General features: G+C 46.8%; 1 protein-coding gene across 1 annotated transcript; it reads left to right on the top strand.

The window, feature by feature from the left end:
* The first annotated feature begins 1,040 nt into the window (after positions 1–1,040).
* LOC309351976 (C-type lectin domain family 9 member A-like) lies at positions 1,041–14,178 on the top strand. Its single transcript, XM_081880212.1, has 6 exons — positions 1,041–1,565; positions 6,846–6,932; positions 8,694–8,792; positions 10,119–10,273; positions 11,442–11,584; positions 13,893–14,178. Exons 1-6 carry the CDS (start codon positions 1,466–1,468, stop codon positions 14,011–14,013), a joined length of 705 nt encoding a protein of 234 aa, XP_081736338.1. The 5' UTR covers positions 1,041–1,465; the 3' UTR covers positions 14,014–14,178.
* Positions 14,179–20,240: the final 6,062 nt, after the last annotated feature.

Below are 20,240 nucleotides of genomic sequence, written 5' to 3'. Positions count from 1 at the left end.
GGGAAAGCGGGGACATTTTTAAATTTGAGAATTTGATTCGAGTGCCTGTCAAAACATGGCTGACGTGGTCTCACAAAATGGCTGCCGGGAGGCCCTGAAGGGGCACAAAATGGCTGCCATTTCTGGAAGGCGCCAAATGGCGTTTTGTGCCATTAAATGCAGTTTTTCCTTACGTTGCCCTTTTCTTCTCCCCACCCCCCACCCTTTCTTTTGGCACGGACATAAATAAAATAAAATAAAATAAAATAACCCAGAAAAACATTCTCCTGCAATGCGGCCTTTGGCCTTTCACTATTGTCTCTGGCCTTTTAAAAGCCGGACGGGATGTTTTAAACAAATGCATTTCTTCCACTTTGCATTCATTCATTCATTCATTCGATGCATCTTTTTAAAGGACTTTTCCTTCTTTGCTTTCGTGGGTTTTGCAAGCCTGTTTTTGTGTCGCAAGATAAGAGCAAGCGGCCAACCCCATGAATGAAACAAACCGATTTCGTCTATTCGTTCTTCATTTTATTGGTCGTTAGGCATTTATTCGCTTGGCGTTATTTGAGGTTTATTTGTTTGCAATTGTCATTTATTTACTTATTTATTGATCGCCGTTTTTATTTAACTCTTTATCATCTGTTTGTTTATTCACCATTCCTCACTTATTTATTCATTTATTTTATTGATTTATTTTATTCATTTATTTTATTCTATTTCAGAGCTCTCCCTCATTTAGGGAAGTTTTTAGGGTTTGATGGATTTATCGTGTTTTTAATATTCGGTTGGAAGCCGCCCAGAGTGGCTGGGGAAGCTCAGCCAGATGGGTGGGGTATAAAAAATAAATTATTATTATTATTATTATTATTATTATTATTATTATTATTATTACTACTTTCGCATTCAACTTTAACCCAGTGTTGCTGGGGGATTTTTGGCGGGGGGGGGTTGGGGGGGGTGTTTGTTTTTTCGTCTTCTGTGGGGCCGCAGAGGTGCATTGTGGGAAATGTAGTCCCTCGTCCGTCCGTCCCCCCCACCAGATTTGAGGCCCTGAGGAGACACCTGTGAATTTCTTTATTTCTGCCTTCTGTGGGGCCGCAGGGGTGCATTGTGGGAAATGGAGTCTGCCACCCCACCAGATTCAACGCCCTGAGGGATTCGCCGGCGCCTGGGAACTACAACTCCCATCCTGCCTCCCTTTCCCCAGCCTGAGGCTGCCCCCCCCCCCTTGTGGCTGTGCCCTGAAGCCCCACAGAAGAAGCCCCTCTTTCCAAGCAGGTCTTCCTGGGGAGCAGCAGCCTTCTCCCTTTCCCCGGAGCTGAGTGCGAAAGGCGGGCGCCTTTAGTCCGCGGTTCAGCCTCGCAGGGTGCCTGAACCCTTTTTTGGGGGGCCACAAAGACTCTCCTTGTTCCTCGGGAGGTTTATTTGGGGGGGGGGTTGGGGGGGCAGGGGCGGTCGCCGGAAGGCGCTCCCCGGAAGACCCATGCTCAACGTCGCCCGCTCGGCGCGCTCTTTCCGCTCTAACACTCCCGACAGGTCACGGGTCACCATCGCCAGCAGAAAACGCCTGGAGGATGAAGAGGGTGAGGAGGAAGGCGGCCGAGCCTGTTGTAAACAAAAATTGCCCTTTTCCCCTTATGGGGTACCCAAGAGCCCATATAGAGTCCCGACATAGGTTCCCTATTGGTAGGAGAGAATAAAAGAGGCCAAGCAGAGAATATTGAGAAGCAAAGCAGCTAGTAAGCCTGATCTTTATTGATCTGTTGCAACAGGGTGCTCCTCTCACCTGCAGGAAAGGAGGAGGAACCCAGAAAAATGGCGCGCAAGGCCTTATAAAGACTTTTGAAATTGCCACTGTAGATCAAGACCACCCCCAGGAACATCATACATACATCACAGAAGGGGTGTAACCTAAGACCACCCCTCAGATACATCATACCTACATCACAGAAAGGGCGGTCTACAGCAGAAATCTGAGTGCGTTGTTTATCTCGTCTGCCAGGTTACCTGTTTAATGGTCACTTGATTGTATTTCCTCCCTGGAGTCCAAGACCACCCCCAGAAACATCATACCTACATCACAGAAAGGGCGGTCCACATCAGAAATCTGAGTGCTTTGTTTACCTCCTGTCTGCCAGGTTACCTGTTTAATGGTCACTTGATTGGATTGCCTGGGGAGCCTGGCCAGTCTTTTGTAATGATAAATACTTAGTTCCTGGGCCAGGTTACAGGCTCACACCCTATTCATATCTTAAATGTGCCCTTAAGACAGGATTTGTGAAGGAAATGACAATGGGGAGGCTTTCCCACTTTGACCTTGCAGAGAAAACATTTGCTCAGTTTAGGAGTCAGAATGGTTCCAGGTCGGTCTTCCTGTGCTGATCTATATACGTGCGGTTATGAACATTACCATATATCTAAGACCTCAGGAAGGAAGGAGCACGTGGCGGGCCTGCGGAACTCCCTGCCGTGCGCATGAAGATGATGGGTTTTTCGGAGCTAGCCGATCTGGCCAGGAGAGTCCGTGATCAGAAGGAGGAGGAGGATTACCAGGAAGAAGACTATTTTAGTTAAATATGTTAAGTTCAACTAATTGGAAAAGCTTGCAAAGAACAGATAGGCTTAGGATTTAAATGCGTAATGTGATGAATTAATATGTTTCATGCTGAATTGGAAAGAAAGAAAGATGTTAAATGATTAAGTTAATTTTATAAGAATACTGGAAAACCGTTAAAATGATATACACTGAAATTCAACCCGGGGGATACGAGGAAGTCACTTAACAATGTTAATAAGATTAATCTTAATAAGGTTATGATCTATGTTTGTTTGTCTGTCTGTCTGTTTGTGTGTTTAAAATTTTGTGAACTTTTTTTGAAAATTATTAATTTTCCAAATTTAACACAACACAAAATAACAAAAACATATAACAAGAAAAACAAGAAAAACAAACATACATTCACAGCTTCTTACAGTTAAAACTCCAAACTGCATTCCATTATTGGGTGACTTCCTCAAATCCTTCCTAACTGATTTTCATTCAATCTCATTTTAGCAATTTTCCAATATCCACTTTCTAATAAAATTAACTTGTTCAAATTACTAACTTCCTTTCTTTTCGTAATATTCTCAATGCATCGTTTTATACAATTCAACATAATTTAATCCTGAGCCAAATTGAGCACTTTCAAGTATTTCCACTTATGTTATATTATTATGTTTTACTAAATATTCCTTAAATTTATTCCATTCTTCTTCATGTTCCTCCTCTTTCTGATCGCGGATTCTTCCAGTCAGGTCGGCCAGCTCCAAAAAGTCCAACATCTTCATCTGCCAGTCTTCCACTGTTGGTATTTCCTGTGATTTCCAATTTTGGGCAAGTAAAATTCTTGCTGCAGTTGCGGCATACAAAAACAATTGAACATCTTTTTAAGGCAATCTCCCCATGCTCTTATGGCGCAGAGCTCTCCGTCCCTGTGGCTAATCTTCCGCCATGCAGGCTGATAGATGAGCTTAATTTTGGGGCATCTTGGCAAGAAATTCCGACTTTTGGAAAGGGTGCATACCTTTGCCACGTTTCTCCGGCGAAAATGGGGGCTCCCTGTTCCACGCCAGGAAGCTTCTCCCGCAATAATAATAATAATAATAATAATAATAATAATAATAATAATTCATTATTTATACCCCGCCCATCAGCCACTGGGCGGCTCCCAATCAAGTGTTTAAAACAGTACAGCGTTAAATTTTAAAAACTTCCCTGAACAGGGCTGCCTTCAGATGTCTTTTAAAGATAGGAAAGCTGCTTATTTCCTTCACATCTGAAGGGCACAGGGCAGGTGCCACTACCGAGAAGGCCCTCTGCCTGGTTCCCTGTAGCCTTGCTTCTCTCAGTGAGGGAACCGCCAGAAGGCCCTCGGAGCTGGACCTCAGTGTCCGGGCAGAACGATGGGGGTGGAGACGCTCCTTCAGATATACTGGACCGAGGCCGTTTAGGGCTTTTAAGGTCAGCCCCAATACTTTGAATGGTGCTCAGAAACGTACTGGGAGCCAATGTAGGTCTTTCAAGACCGGTGTTATATGGTCTTGGCGGCCGCTCCCAGTCACCAGTCTAGCTGCCGCGTTCTGGATTAGTTGTAGTTTCCGGGTCACCTTCAAAGGTAGCCCCACATAGAGTGCATTGCAGTAGTCCAAACGGGAGATAACCAGAGCATGCACCACTCTGGCGAGACAGTTTGCGGGCAGGGAGGGTCTCATCCTGTGCACCAGATGGAGCTGGCAGACAGCTGCCCTGGACACAGAACTGACCTGTACCTCCATGGACAGCTGTGAGTCCAGAATGACTCCCAGGCTGCGCACCTGGTCTTTCAGGGGCACAGTTACCCCATTCAGGACCAGGGAGTCCTCCACACCTGCCTGCCCCCTGTCCCCCCAAAACACTACTTCTGTCTTGTCAGGATTCAACCTCAATCTGTTAGCCGCCATCCATCCTCCAACCATTTGATCTCGGCGCACATGCAGACGTCGTAGGCACATTGACGCCGGCCGCCTTGAGCCAGTGGCAACCTCTCCGCCTCACCTCCCTCGCAGGGTTGTTGCAAAGGAGGCGAATGGGTGAGGGAAGGGATCGTGTGCAACGCCTTCTGCAGATAAATAGAATGAAATAAAATTTTAGCTGTGAGGTGTCAGGGAAAAAGGCAGATGATAATAATAATAATAATAATAATAATAATAATAATAATAATAATAGAAACTGTGAGAATGATCAGGAGAGAGTAAGTCCTCAAAGGGAGTAGAACTCAGGTTAGAGTAAAAATCCGTAGGATTTCATTTCATTTTATTTCTTTTATTAATATATAAAACTCATACATATACATTTACACAATACACGTTCACAACACACTACCTCATTTTCATAACATAAAACATACCTACATTACTCTATATAATACCTGCCTATACTGCACATATCAGCCAGATGGGCAGGGTATAAATAATAAATAATAATAATAATTATTATTATTATTATTATTATTATTATTACCTACACTCCTTCCCCACACGTACACCCACCAAGTGACATGACTTCCAGCTGTTCTTGTTACGCTACTTTATTTTCCCAACTGGCTTAAACGCATTTCATTATTTCTTTAATCTCTTCTTTTATCTTAACTTTACTCTCCTTTCACTCTAATCATTTTCTGGATTCACTGTCAGAAATTCTACTTTTCCCACATATGTTTTGATGTATTCCTTAAAGATAGCCCACTCCTTATTCACTTATTGTACCAGATCTCCTCTTATCCTCCCTGTTAGTTCGTCAGTATGGAAGTATTCCATCATTTTCGATAACCAGTCTATTTTAGTTGGGACGCTGCTGCTTTTCCAATTTTTGGCAATCAATAACCTTGCCGCCGTAGTTGCATACATAAATAATATTCTGACGGTTCTTTTTATTTCCTCTGACATGATACCTAGGAGAAAGGATTCTGGTTTTTTCCCCCCAAATGAAAATCTAAACATCTTTTTCAGTTCATTATAGATATTTTCCCAGAATCCCACTATCTCTTTGCACTCCCATCACATATGTAGAAAGGTCCCTGCCCCGTTGTTGCATCTCCAACATACATTGCTACAGTTTTTGTACATTTTTGCCAATCTGGCAAAAATCCTTAGGATTTCAGCGTAAGGCTGCACAGTCTTTACCCAGCTACACGGGAGTAAGCTCCGTCGAATACTGTGGGACTTAGATTTGAGTTGACCTATAAAGTCTTGACAAGAAAGGTATCAACACTCCTAACAAATGGTTGCCTGTTTGAAGCATCAAAAGTAAAGATTTTAAGGAGACCTTTTCCTTTGAAATTTTAGGAAGGGCTTTCGATTGGTGCAGGTATTTTATTTTCAGGGTAAAGAGGACTCTCTTTTTTTAATAATATAACAATAAATTTTTATTTACCGTATTTTTCGCTCTATAAGACGCACCAGACCACAAGGCGCACCTAATTTTTGGAGAAGGAAAACAAGAAGAAAAAAAATATTCTGAATCTCAGAAGCCAGAACAGCAAGAGGGATCGCTGCGCAGTGAAAGCAGCAATCCCTCTTGCTGTTCTGGCTTCTGTGATAGCTGCAAAGCCTGCATTCACTCCATAAGACGCACACACGTTTCCCCTTACTTTTTAGGAGGGAAAAAGTGAGTCTTATAGAGCAAAAAATACGGTATTTTTTTTGGGGGGGGGGGAGGCTTCCTGATCTAGAATAGGATGCCCCTATTTTCCTCGGAGAAATGTTGGAGGGTATGTAGCAGGGAGACATTTCTCACGGCCTATTGGAGTGCATTGGAGTCTTCCGTGCCAAGTATACCAGTGTGAGATACTGGATTTTTTGTGCGTGCAAACTGGGCGAGTGGAACTGTCCCATTTGGAAACATGAGGTTGCATTTGCAGAAATGTGGGCTGATCCATCAGGGCTCTCCTCCTGCTCGGATCCGTAAGCAGAGGGGACACCTCGTGAGTTACAACTCAGGGCATATGGCGGACCTGGACACCGGGAAACCAAAACCATGCACCATTTCTAGCTCTCTGTAGGTTTAGGATGGGCCGAACCCGGAAACTTCGGAGCTCTTCCATCTAGCCCAGTGTTGCCAACTCAGACTTGCAGCAGAGGGGAGCATTTCACATCATATGCTGCCAGCTGCCAGGATTGAACTTGAGTCCTGCATGCAGCCCATGCGCTTGGCCGTATCTCCCTCCCTCGCCATATCTCGGCGGCTTAAGATGCCTGCGTACCTTCATTCTCAAGAGACCAATCTCCCTGGCAACCTGGGATTTCCTCCTCTCACACCTGTCTCTTTCCTTCCCATTTCCAAGACACCAGCTACTGGCGCTCTGCCACCTTTGGCGTCCTGCTCACCTCTGCCATTCTGGCCACGCTGGTGGCACTCATGTGCTTCCAAGGTAAGCGAGCGAGAGGGAAGGGGCTGACCGAGTCCCTTCACCTTAAAGAAAAACACGAACCTCGTTTTTGTGCTGGCTTAAGGCATGGGTAGGGGATGTGGGTGGTGCTGTGGGTTAAGCCACTGAGCCTAGGACTTGCCGATCAGAAGGTCGGCGGTTCGAATCCCCGCAACGGGGTGAGCTCCCGTTGCTCGGTCCCTGTTCCTGCCAACCCAGCAGTTCGAAAGCACGTCAAAGTGCAAGTAGATAAATAGGTACCGCTCTGGCGGGAAGGTAAACGGTGTTTCTGTGGCTGCTGTGGTTCATCAGAAGTGGCTTAGTCCTGCTGAGCACATGACCCGGAAGCTGTACTCCGGCTCCCTCGGCCAGTAAAGCGAGATGAGCGCCGCCGCAACCCCAGAGTCGTCCGCGACTGGACCTAATGGTCAGGGGTCCCTTTACCTTTACTTTAAGGCATGGGTAGGCAAACTAAGGCCCGGGGGCCGGATGTGGCCCAATCGCCTTCTCAATCCGGCCAACGGATGGTCCGGGAATCAGCATGTTTTTACATGAGTAGAATGTGTGCTTTTATTTCAAATGCATCTCTGGGTTATTTGTGGGGCATAGGAATTTGTTCATTCTTATTTTTTTCCAAAATATAGTCTGACCCCCCACAAGGTCTGAGGGACAGTGGACTGGCCCCCTGCTGAAAAAGTTTGCTGACCCGTGGCTTAAGGCATGGGTAGGGAAACTAAGGCCTGGGGGCCGGATCCAGTCCAATCGCCTTCTCAGTCCAGCCCACAGACGGTCCGGGAATCAGTGTGTTTTTACATGAGTAGAATGTGTCCTTTTATTTAAAATGCATCTCTGGGTTATTTGTGGGGCATAGGAGTTCATTCATTATTTCCCCCAAAAAAATATTGCCCGGCCCCCCACAAGGGATTTAAATTAAATTTAACTTTTTTTAAAAAATGCACCAAGTAGGAATGGGATTGGGGCTGCTTCGATGGGAAGGGAGGCTTCACGCTGCCTAAATGAGAGCTACTTGCCCCCTATTGCTTTCACACAAGTAGGAATGGGATTGGGGCTGCTCCGACAGGCAGCGCAAAGCCTCCCTTCCCAGCTGAGGGATCCCAACCCAAAAAGCCATGCGTGCCTCCACGCCTCCTGCTCCTTCCCCTTTCGGAGGAGAAATAGAGACGGCAACGGCTAGAGAGGTGCCGCCTGAGATGTTTCCTGCAACGGAAAGGGACTTGGGCTTCTCCTGTGCCCACTTGCACATAGCCCCTCCCGGGAAAGGTCCTACCTGCAGCGAGTAATTCCCGATTCCTCAGCGAGGCTGCATCGCCACGTGGAGCTGCCCGAGCCGGAACAATTGCGCTCCCCGCTGCTCGCTCTGTCTGCAGCGCCAGGGCAATTGCCGGGCACCGACGGGCCGGGTTTAGAACCCTGGTGAGCCTGAAACAGCCCAGGGAGCCGTAGTTTGCCGGCCCCTGTTAGAAACCATGGGATCCTTCTGGGTCATCAGGGCAGGGTTAGGTCATCAATGAACCAATGGCTTCAAAACCAGGGCTGCTTTTTCACCATAGCTGTCAAGTTTTCCCTTTCCTTGCGAGGAATCCTATTCGGAATAAGGGAATTTCCCTTAAAAAAAGGGAAACGTTGACAGCTATGTTCTTCATAGAGGCAGCCCGTCCTTCTCAGGGGCTTTGTGAGAATGGCACGGATAAATTTGGGTCTTCAGCCTACTCAACCTGTCTTGTCTTTCGTTCTCTTTTGAAGTGGACAAGCTGTCGAAACAGGCAGAGAGTCACAAGGACGTGATGGAGCTACAGATCATCATCCTGACTGAAATTCTGAGGCAGCTACAGATCGGCAAAGGTAGATGGGGGCATTGTTTTGTCCCCCCCCTTCTCTTAAACCAGTTTATTCATTCGTTCATTCAAAAAAATATTGTATCACAGGAGAAACAACGGCCAAGGATTGCAAATGGGAAAAGTTTTTAGTAAGAAGGTAATTATTGGTGCCGGAGCTAGTGATTTATTCATTTACAGATAGTGTATAATATATAGAACACTCTGGACAGAATCATTGTAATTTGCAGTAAAAGGAAACACAAACCAATAAAGAACCGTGGAGATCTTCTGATCTCCTTGCACCTCCTGCAACCTCCAGCTATTGCAACAAACATCTCCAGGGCCGGAAATGGGTTTGATGAGGCCCTCAGCTCCTGCAGGTAATGGGGCCCTTTCTATGTCCAGCTGTCCTTTGTCAACAACATATTGTCACTGATTTTTGTGTGTTGAATAAATGCTATATGGACCTCATAGGTATCTCAAGCCATTTGCACATGACAAAAAAATGTATTTTATCAAAGTAATGGTTGAATTGAAATACAATTAAGAAGATCCTGAAGCTGAGGCTCCAAGACTTTGGCCACCTCATGAGAAGAGAAGACGCCCTGGAAAAGACCCTGATGTTGGGAAAGATGGAGGGCACAAGGAGAAGGGGAAGACAGAGGACGAGATGGTGGGACAGTGTTCTCAAAGTGACCAGCATGAGTTTGACCAAACTGCAGGAGGCAGTGGAAGACAGGAGTGCCTGGCGTGCTCTGGTCCAGCGGGTCACAAAGAGGCGGACACCACTAAACGACTAAACAACAACAACATATTAATAGTGAAATACAAGTAAGAAGAAGTATAGTGGACACTCAGGTTGCGAACATGATCCATGCAGGATGCATGTTCGCAACCTGCCGTGGCGCATCTGCGCATGTGCTGGTTGCGATTTGGCATTTCTGCACATGCACAAAGAGCAATTTAGTGCTTCTGCAATTTAGTGCTGAAGCCTGGAAGTAACTCGTTCCATGTTTTGGCGTGTCTGTAACCCGAAAAAGCTCAACATGAAGCGCCTGTAACCCGTGGTATGGCTGTATATTAAAATAATTACTAAGCTCTAACTGTATGTAGGTTTTATTTTATTTTATTTTTATCTTATATTTTGGAAATGTATACCCAGTTTTTTCCCCCATTAAATTTTTATTGGGGGCCCAAGAGAGCGGGGCCCTAAGCTATAGCTTGTTTAGCTTATACGTAAATCCGGCACTGCCTGTCACCATTCCGGCCCATTTAGGGGTAGGGAAGGGGGATAAATGATACTTCTGTACCACTGCCAAGCTTTTCATGCACAACCACCCCCGCCCTTTAGCTATCAACTGCAGTGTGTGCAAGATGCAGTGGTTGCAGCACAAAGATTCCTGCTACCTTTTCCGAGAAAGGAAGATGGGCTGGCGTTCCAGCATGGGCTTCTGCAGAGACGAGTTCTCCTCCCTGGCGGTCATCCACAGCGACACAGAACAGATGGTACTGGGGCTTGTCCGGTTTGCTGCGGAGATGGAGATGGGCAAGGCTCGAAAGCTTCAGGGTCCCCCCCTCCCATTCCTCACCCCATATCACCTAGCAGTAGTTCAGCTGTGCGCCCACCATATACCGTATTTTTCGCTCTATAAGACACACTTTCCCCTTCCTAAAAAGTAAGGGGAAATGTGTGTGCGTCTTATGGAGCGAATGCAGGCTGCGCAGCTATCGCTGAAGCCAGGAAAGCAAGAGGGATCGGTGCGCACTGATCCCTCTTGCTCTCCTGGCTTCAGGGATAGCCGCGCAAAACCTCTTCTGGGCAACGGGAGGAATGCTTTCGCTGCGCAGCGATCCCTCTTGCTGTTCTGACTTCACTTCACTGGAGAGGTGCTGCACAGAGAGGGAAAGCTGCGCAGCACCCCTTCAGCGAAGCAGGAGGAGAAACGGAGCCCCTTCCATTTCTCCTCCCGCTTTGCTGGAGAGGCTCTGCACAGAGAGAGAGAGAGAATATTTTTTTTCTTGTTCTCCTCCTCTAAAACTAGGTGCGGCTTATGGTTGGGTGCGTCTTATAGAGCGAAAAATACGGTATTATACCTTTAAATCAACCCATTTGATGGCTGGACTGTGTCCTTAGAGAATAATCAGTGATTTTTTTAAAAAACCCCAAAACCCAATAGGTACTGTTAGAAGTAAAAATACCAATCTCAAGACTTGAGGCCCTAAACGGCCTCGGTCCAGTACTCGGTCCAGTATACCTGAAGGAGCGTCTCCACCCCCATCTTTCTGCCCAGACATTGTGGTCCAGCTCCAAGAGTCTTCTGGCGGTTCCCTCACTGCGAGAAGCCAAGTTACAGGGAACCAGGCAGAGGGCCTTCTCGGTAGTGGCACCCGCCCTGTGGAACGCCCTCCCTTCAGAGGTCAAGGAAATGGGAGGTCAAGAGGATCTCCGTGGGAGTGATGTGGCCTTGCCGACCCCTGCCTTATTGCTTTCTGCCATCCCTTTGCTCCTCTCCTCCCATGTTTCGCTGAGCTGGTTGCAAGGGAAGAGAGGCAGATTTCTCTTGCCGGGGTCTTGAACTGACAGCTCACATACTTGGGTTTTTGAAAATTAGGTTGAAGGGCAGTGGTGTATCTCCCCTCCTGAAGGCAGGGTGCTTGTGGCTTTGCCTTGCAGAACTTCCTGCGGTTTGAATCAAGGAAACATTTCCGCCAGCACCGCGGCAAGAATAAATACTACAAATTTTGGGTGGGCCTGATGTACGACGTCATCACGAAGCAATGGAAATGGGCAGATGGCTCTCTCTATGACCCCAAAATGTAAGTGACTCTGGCACCCCCATACTCCCTCACTCATTTGTCACAAGATTGGGTACTCATTATTAAGCTATATTTCATCATCATCATCATCATCATCATCATCTTCATTATATTTATGATTTTCAATTTTATACATTTCAGTACAGTGGTATCTTGGTTTAAGAACAGCCCTGTTTACTAACTATTTGGTATGCGAACTCAGCAAAACCGGAAGTAGTGTCCCGGTTTGCAAACAGTAGCCGAAAGGTGGAAAGGCACCAGCGGCGAGTGGCCTCATTAAGGAAAGCGCACCTTTAACATGTTAAAAAGCGTGTTTTAATATTTCAAAACTCGACTTCCTTCCCTTTCTTTCTGTGGTTCCTTAATTATAATTTTTTATATTTTCTGTATATTTCAAATTAACTGAATTTGCTCATTTATTCATCTACTTTAAATATATACTTTAAATATTATTACAATAATCCTGCCAGTGTTCTTATCTGTTTACAGTTTACAGTGGTACTTTGGTTCCCAAACAGAATTCGTTCCGGGAGTCCGTTCGCCTCCCCAAACTGTACAAAAACCAAGGCGTGGCTTCCGATTGGCTTCAGGAGCTTCCTGCACTCAAACGGAAGCCGCGTCGGATGTTCGACTTCCAAAAATTGTTCGCAAACCGGAACACTTACTTGTGGCACTCGAGAGCCGATTTGTTCAGGAAGTAAGCCGTCCGAGAACCAAGGTACCACTGTACTTGTAAATATTCAATAAACCATGGAGGGGCAGTGGGAGGAGGCAGGCTCCCTGCAAAGTGGTGGAGAAGCAGGGGAAGGAGGGAGGGGTGATGGAGGAGGCAGCAGTTGCAGTGTGTAGCCTCGAGCGCGGGGATCTTTCAAGGTAGAGTGGACAGGGGGAGCAATGATAGAGTCACGTTTATTACTGTATTTTTTGCTGCATAAGATGCACCAGACCATAAGACGCACCTAGTTTTTGGAAGAGGAAAACAAGAAAAAAAAAATATTCTGAATCCTAGAAGCCAGGACAGCAAGTGGGATCGCTGTGCACTGATCCCGCTGGCTGCCCTGGCTTATGGGATAGCCGCATGCAGCCACTCCCGGACTGGGGAGGCTGCGCACGGCCAAGCAAGAAGCCAGGACAGTCAGTGGAATCGCAGCGATCCCGCTGGCTGTCTTGGCTTCTTGCTTGGCCGTGTGCAGCCTCTCCTGGGCAAGGGGAGCCTCCAAGAGCCGCGCTCCCTTTAAAGAGCGCGCAGAGTGTGTGTGCGGCAAGAACCGCACACACGCTCCACGCGGCTCTTTAAAGGGAGCACTGAGCAGAGCCTCCCGCCTGCATTCGCTCCATCAGTCGCACACACATTTCCCCTTACTTTTTAGGAGGGGGAAAGTGTGTCTTATAGAGCGAAAAATACGGTATGTTCAGAGCTTGGGATGCAAGCACACACCACGCAGCTGAGGAGGTGGTGTGTTGCGAAGCCAGCGGAGAGAGCTCTGGGCCGCGGGAAAGCACCCGAAGCCTTTCCGCCTCCGACGGGCGCTGGAGGTGCGCATGCACCAAGCCCCCGCTCTGCCTCGCTTACCTCCCCGCTCTCCCCTCCCCAGACTCTCCCCGGACTCTCCGCCTAGCGTCCTCCACTGCTTGGCGCCCTAGCTTGCTGCTCCACTACGCCCAGTGGTAAAGATGGGCCTGCGTAGAAATAAAAGGCTGTCCACAATATCTTTGCTTAGTTTTATTTTCAGAAACGTAACCGTCAAAAACTGCAAGCCATCACTCGTGCATAACTTACGGAACATGCAGAACTGGCAAAATTAACAGATAAATTACATGAAAAGGATAACAAATACAATAATAATAATAATAATAATAATAATAATAATAATTTTATTTATACCCCGCCCTCCCCAGCCAAGACCGGGGAACCATTTACAAGATATATGAAGAAGCAACATAAAGAATTGGACTCATTGGCAGGGTTTGACTAAATGAACACAATTGTATATAACAAAAAGTAAGATTATATGTATTGGGAAAATTTTGGGAAACAGCACACAGGGTGAGTAATATGGAAATAAAACAAAATGGGAATATGAGGGAAGTCCAGGGGTGGAGGGGGTGGGATACGGAAAATTGTTAGAGAAATATTGTTAGAGGATGTATACATGGAAAAACCAATTAATTATTTTTTTTAAAAAAAGAGAGAGAGGGACCACAGGTGTGCAGCTAAGTAGGTCAAACTGCAAACATGCACCTCTGAGTAGCACCATTAACCTTAAGATAAAGACAAACCAACATCTTCTCCCTTTCTGTGTTGCAGGCATGGAAAGCTGTCGCCCAAGGGCTGCGCCTACCTCCAAAACGGATCGCTTTTCTCCCAGGAGTGTGAGGAATTGGCTTACGTCATGTGTCAGACGGCGCTCCGGTTTGGCTGGAGTTGAGCAGCTGTGGAAGAGGAGAAGGAGGCGCAGAAGCCGGTGTGGGTATGTGGTTGTGATCCCAACATGTCGTCGGATCAGGACCCCCTTCTCTCCCCCATCTCATGGCAGTGTTGTGGCCATTTCCCTTCAGAAGTCCCCAGAACATTAAAGTAAATAAATTTTCATTTCTCAGAATGTCTTGAGACTATTGATTCCCCACCCCCCCATTATTTTTTATTGTTTTTCCACATGTTTACAAATCGGTCCAAATTATTTAAATTTAATACAATTTCTTTTTTTTAAAATCAGGTTTTCCGCTCCTGATTTCCGCTCCTACGTCCATTACTTCCTGATGTAGTGACTTCATTCTTTAATAATAATAATAATAATAATAATAATAATAATAATAATGATAATAAATTTTATTTATACCCCGCCCTTCCCGGTTCAGGAAACCGGGCTCAGGGCGGCTAACAACAAATTGAAAACACTTAATTGATGCAACAAGAAACAGCATAAAATACAGTATAAAATGTGAGTAACGATAAATTTAGAATTCAACAATCAATTTACGGGGTAAATCCATCCAATAAACATTAGATGATCACCAGGGCTAGCTGGCTAATTTAGTCCTCTTTGGGCCAGCGAGGAGACCAGGGGAGAATTAGCTGTGGGATCCCAGAGCGGGTAATCTTCATAAAAAGGGGAAAGGAAGGGGAATAAAAGATCAGGCTAAGTTCATATTGAAAGCCAGGTGGAATAGCTTTGTCTTACAGGCCCGATAGAAGGAGGTCAAATCCTGCAGGGCCCTGGTTTCATGGGACAGAGCATTCCACCAGGTCGGAGCCATCACTGAGAAGGCCCTGGCCCTGGTGGAGGATAGTCTGACTTCCTCAGGGACCTCTAAACTGTGATTATTCATGGACCCCAAGGTCCTCTGCGGGGCAGACCAGGAGAGGCAGTCCTGTAATACTGAGGAGATTTCACCCCTCCCATATCCAAGAATCTCTTGATGAGTCTGCTGATTCTCCAGAGAGGAGGGGCAGTGTTCTGCTCTCTACTTATTCTGCTCCAGCACCACATCAAAGAGTCAGTCAGTCAGTGTGTCGGAGAGAGAGAGAGACTGCGTGTTAGAGATCGTGTGTATAGATAAGGTTGCTGCTAAGAGCAGCTGCAGACACTCAGTGCAGCATTCATTTATGCTTAGACCTCATTTAGCTCTGTATATAGTTGTGTATTATAGCTGTAGATAGAATAAAGAAGATATTCTACAGAGCTGCTCTCCGAGTCGTTTATATACTCTGCTGTGCGACGACTGTCTTCTTGTGGGAGTGAATCCGGTGCTCACAACTCTAAGCTGTGAGTCCACAGCACTTTGACCTGTTCCTGTGCTGAAGGTGGTCTCTGGAAGTGCTACCCCAGCTCGCCTAGCCCAGTCGGGGCTGAAGTAGATGAGTCCAGTTGGTGGCACTGGCTCAAGGGCGATGCTGACAAATATGAGGGCCCTATGCCACAAAGGGCTTTAAAGGTCAAGACCAGCACCTTGTAGAGTTGGAGGGGACCCAACCTCAGACCATTATTATTATTAATATTATTATTATTATCTAATGCAGGAATGAATATGCACCTGTCCTGTGCGGGGCTCGAACCTGCAACCCTGGAGTTATTAGCACCATGTTCTAACCAGCTGAGCTCTCCATGCTATACCTGGTGGACAACAGGATGCTTGGCTGGTCTCATGGGACAGAGCATTCCACCAGGTCGGAGCCATTACTGAGAAGGCCCTGGCCCTGGGGGAGGGGGTCCATAGCAGGGGGTCCATAGATCAACCAGGATCAATCAAGGAAACCCTGCAATCGACCAGTACATTGTGATTGACCTGTTGGACATGCCTGCCATAGCATAACGATTCCTCTTAAAATACCCACAGATTTTTGGGAAAGCACTAAGAAAATGCGTTGGGAAATGTGGGGTGAACGAATGAATAACAGCAATACATGTTAGTTCTTGGTATGAGCTTTCGTGTGCATGCACACTTCTTCAGATACACTGAAACAGAAGTCACCAGACCCTTCTATATAGTGAGAAGGTGGGGAGGGGTATTACTCAGAAGGGTGGTGGGATTGGGTGATTGGCAGATAGCTGTGATGAGCCTGTTGACGACTCTTAACGACTGCAATAGGTCTTACAGGAAAAAGCAAGGGGTGAGAAGGTGAAAAATGGCTGGTGACTTCTGTTTCAGTGTATCTGAAGAAGTGTGCATGCACACGAAAGCTCATACCAAGAACTAACTTAGTTGGTCTTTAAGGTGCTACTGGAAGGAAAAAAAATTTATTTTGTTTTGACTATGGCAGACCAACACGGCTACCTATCTGTAACAGCAATACATGTGAACATCCTGTGAGCAAATCAGAATGAAGGCAGAATGAATACAGTGGTGCCTCGCAAGATGAAAAGAATCCGTTCCGCGAGTCTCTTCGTCTAGCGGTTTTTTCGTCTTGCGAAGCAAGCCCATTGACGGATTAGCGCTATTAGCGGTTTAGTGGCTTTTAGCGGCTTATCGGCTTATCGGATAAACGGCTTAGCGGCTTAGAAAAGGGGGGGGGAGAGAAAAACCCCCGCAGGAACTCGCAAGACATTTTCATCTTGCGAAGCAAGCCCATAGGAAATTCGTTTTGCGAAGCACCTCCAAAACGGAAAACTCTTTTGTCTAGCGAGTTTTCCGTCTTGCGAGGCATTCGTCTTGCGGGGCACCACTGTACTCATTGTTATACAACTGCCCCCATAAAGCTGAAAAAATGCTCAGTGAAGTCCCGACATTTTCCAACATCCACTTAAGCTTTGGGGGAGGGAAGGGGGAAATCAAGAATTAAATAAAAACATTTAAAAAATCAGGTGATCTGGAGGAGCTACAATGGGGGGAAATGGATTTAGTTTACATTTAGAGGTGAACTAATTTGAACTTTCTGGAACAACAGGAGAACCAAAACATAGCCAGCCTTCAAAATCTACACTTCTCTGAATTCTCACAAAATTAGACACAGTGGTCCTGGGAGGGTGATTGGTGCACAAAGCAAAGGACCTGGTTAACAGCAAAGGACCTGGTTAATTTGTTTGTTAATTGCATTTCTACCCCACCTTTTCCTTCCAGCAGCCTCATTTAACCAACAGTGAACCAGCAATAAATCACACCGATTGAGTTGCAGTTAACTCTTTATTAGCAAAACAGGATCAGCATAGGAGTGTCAGGCCTAATGAGCACGGCAGCTCAGGTCTTGCCCCCCAGGCAGCAGTTGCTGAGACTACAGCTTCTGGGCCTCCCCACAGCTGTCCCCTCCTCTCCAGGGTTGCCCCCAAGCAATTGGAGACTGTGCAAGTCTGTCTCTGCTCCCCCAGCTTCATGCCACTCCTGGTTCTGGGAGACCAGGGAGAGGAGAGCTTGTCTCAGCAGCAGGAGGGGATACCCATGACTCTTCACCAGACTGATTCCTGCCTGCCTCTTGGACCCCTTCCTCTCCTGCTTCAGCTTCCACCTCTGATTCTGGACTCCTCTCTGCCACCGACTCTCCCAGCTCACTAAGCCCTGTTGCCTCTTCTGCTCACGACACATCCTTCTCCTCCCAGTCCTCTCCTTCTGACCCCTCATCATCGTCCCACCACCCCTTCCTGGAATCTGAGCCTCCTTCCCAGATCCAGAAGGCAATTGGGCCAGATCCGGCCCCCGGGCCTTAGTTTGCTGACCCATGGGTTAGGCTGAGAGCCAGGGACTGGCCCCTCAAGGTCACCCTGTCAGCTTCAAGGCCCAGTGGGGCTCCGAACGCTGGTCTCTCCCAGGTCCTAGCCCAACCCTCTCACCACTACACCACACTCTCTCGCCTTTCGATGGATCTTAAAAGGGCGTCTTGTCCAGATTAGGAACACGTGCTACGCCACGGTGGAGAGACACTCCTTTATTTATTTCAACGAAGAGGTTTGGTGGAGAACTTCAAAGAGCATTTCTCCTCCTTTCCTGCTACATGACATTTCCAGATAATTTTTTTTAAAAAAATATTATTATTCGTGGTGCTCGTGAGGAAACTCCCCCAAAGATGGAAAACTGGGAAAGGAGAGCGTGAGGAGGCAAATGGTTTTATTTTGGGTCTTCATCATCTGCATCTTTGAGGGGTTCAAAATAAGGTCTCCCAGTTTAGGGAAGCAACATTATTGATAAGGTGTGAGAGCCAGAAAGCGGAGTGGATTCCTTCCCCGTCTCTCTGCGTCTGCTAGCTGACTGGGTTATCCTTTGGTTTCTTGGGATGAAATGGTCCTCTGCCCATTTTTTCCCTCTTGTGTAGAGCTTAAGGCAAATATATTGAGTCTGGGAACATCACACAAACTGGGCTTCTTTGATCAGTGCAGTCTGCATCTTCCCAGCAGAGGCCTGGAGTACTGCATTCATTGAGAACTTCAACACATTCTTCCAGTACTGGCCCAGGGACCTTGCTTAATTCATTCCAGTAACTGAAAAGAAGAGGCAACGTTCGTCAGTGCAGATTGCAATCCTACTTTGGTTCTGTTCTGTACACCATAACAAAATTTCTCAGCAATTTGATGTGTCCCGCCTCTGTGTCCAGCTACTTTCAAACTACCACACCTGTGTCCAGTTCTGGGTGCCACAACTACATTCCAGGAAGTTTGGTTCATGGGATTTGCAAGTGAAAAGACAATTGGAAAGCTTCCTTGCAGAGAAATATCTGAGGCCCTTTGAGGAGAGTCCAGATGGCTTCAGGATTGCCCTCCTGTACTATTTCAGACCTGTGGCTTATCTGCTTATGTATGTGTGTTTGCCTTACACATTTATGAGCATTTACTGTATTCGATGGAGGCACAAGTCAATTCTGTGTCCAGGGCAGCTGTTTACCATCTGGTACCCAGGCTGAGACCCTCCCTGCCCGTGGACTGTCTGGCCAGAGTGGTGCATGCTCTGGTTATCTCCCGCTTGGACTACTGCAATGTGCTCTACGTGGGGCTACCTTTGAAGGTGACCCGGAAACTACAATTAATCCAGAATGTGGCAAGGGTCTTGAAAGTCCTACATTGGCTCCCAATACATTTCCGGGCACAATTCAAAGTGTTGGTGCTGACCTTTAAAGCCCTAAACGGCCTCGGTCCAGTATACCTGAAGGAGCGTCTCCACCCCCATCGTTCTGCCCGGACACTGAGATCCAGCACCGAGGGCCTTCTGGCGGTTCCCTCCCTGTGAGAATCCAAGTTACAGGGAACTCGCATCCACCTTCTGTGATAAGAATTTTAAGGTCTCAAATACAGATGAAATGTTCATAAATGTACCACCCAAGCACATACATAGATCAGCACAGGAAGACCAACCTGAAACCATTTTGATTCCCAAACTGACCAAATGTTTTCTCTGCAAGGTCAAAGGAAAATGGAAAAGCCTCCCCATTGTCTTTTTCCTTCACAAATCCTGTCTTAAGGGCACATTTAAGGTATGAATAGGGTGTGAGCCTGTGACCTGGCTCAGGAACTAAGTATTTATCATTACAAAAGACTGGCCAGGCTCCCCAGGCAATCCAGTCAAGTGACCATTAAACAGGTAACCTGGCAGGCAGGAGGTAAACAAAGCACTCAGATTTCTGATGTAGACCGCCCTTTCTGTGATGTAGGTAGGATGTTTCTGGGGGTGGTCTTGGACTCCAGGGAGGGAATTTAAAATGTCTATATAAGGGCAGGCACACTTTTGTTCTGTGTTCCTCCTCCTTCCTTTGTGTGGTGAGGGGGGCACCCTGTTGCAACAGATCAATAAAGATCAGGCTTACTAGCTGCTTTTCTTCTCAATATTCTCTGGTTGGCCCCTGTTATTTTCTCCTACCAAAAGGTAACCTACGTAAGGACTCTATATGGGCTCTTGGGTACCCCATAAGGGGAAAAAGGGCAGATTTTTGTTTACAAAACTTCCAAGCACCTTGCGTAGTAGGCCTATCCAAACAGGAATGCCTAGAATGGCTGGTGAATTGTGCTGCGAAATTCGGACAAGACCAAAATTCAAAGCACGATTGTGTTTTGGTCTGTGCATTGACTGAAAGAAGCGTTTGGATTTGATATCCCGCTTTATCACTACGCGGGTGGCGCTGTGGGTAAAAGCCTCAGCGCCTAGGGCTTGCCGATCGAAAGGTTGGCAGTTTGAATACCCGCGGCGGGGTGCGCTCCCGTCGCTCGGTCCCAGCGCCTGCCAACCTAGCAGTTCGAAA

This window comes from Podarcis erhardii, assembly GCF_964252035.2.
Source record: "Podarcis erhardii genome assembly, chromosome: 10".
NCBI lineage: Eukaryota > Metazoa > Chordata > Lepidosauria > Squamata > Lacertidae > Podarcis > Podarcis erhardii.
The sequence above is the reverse complement of the archived record's forward strand: the minus strand, read 5'-3'. Positions and strand labels throughout refer to the sequence as shown.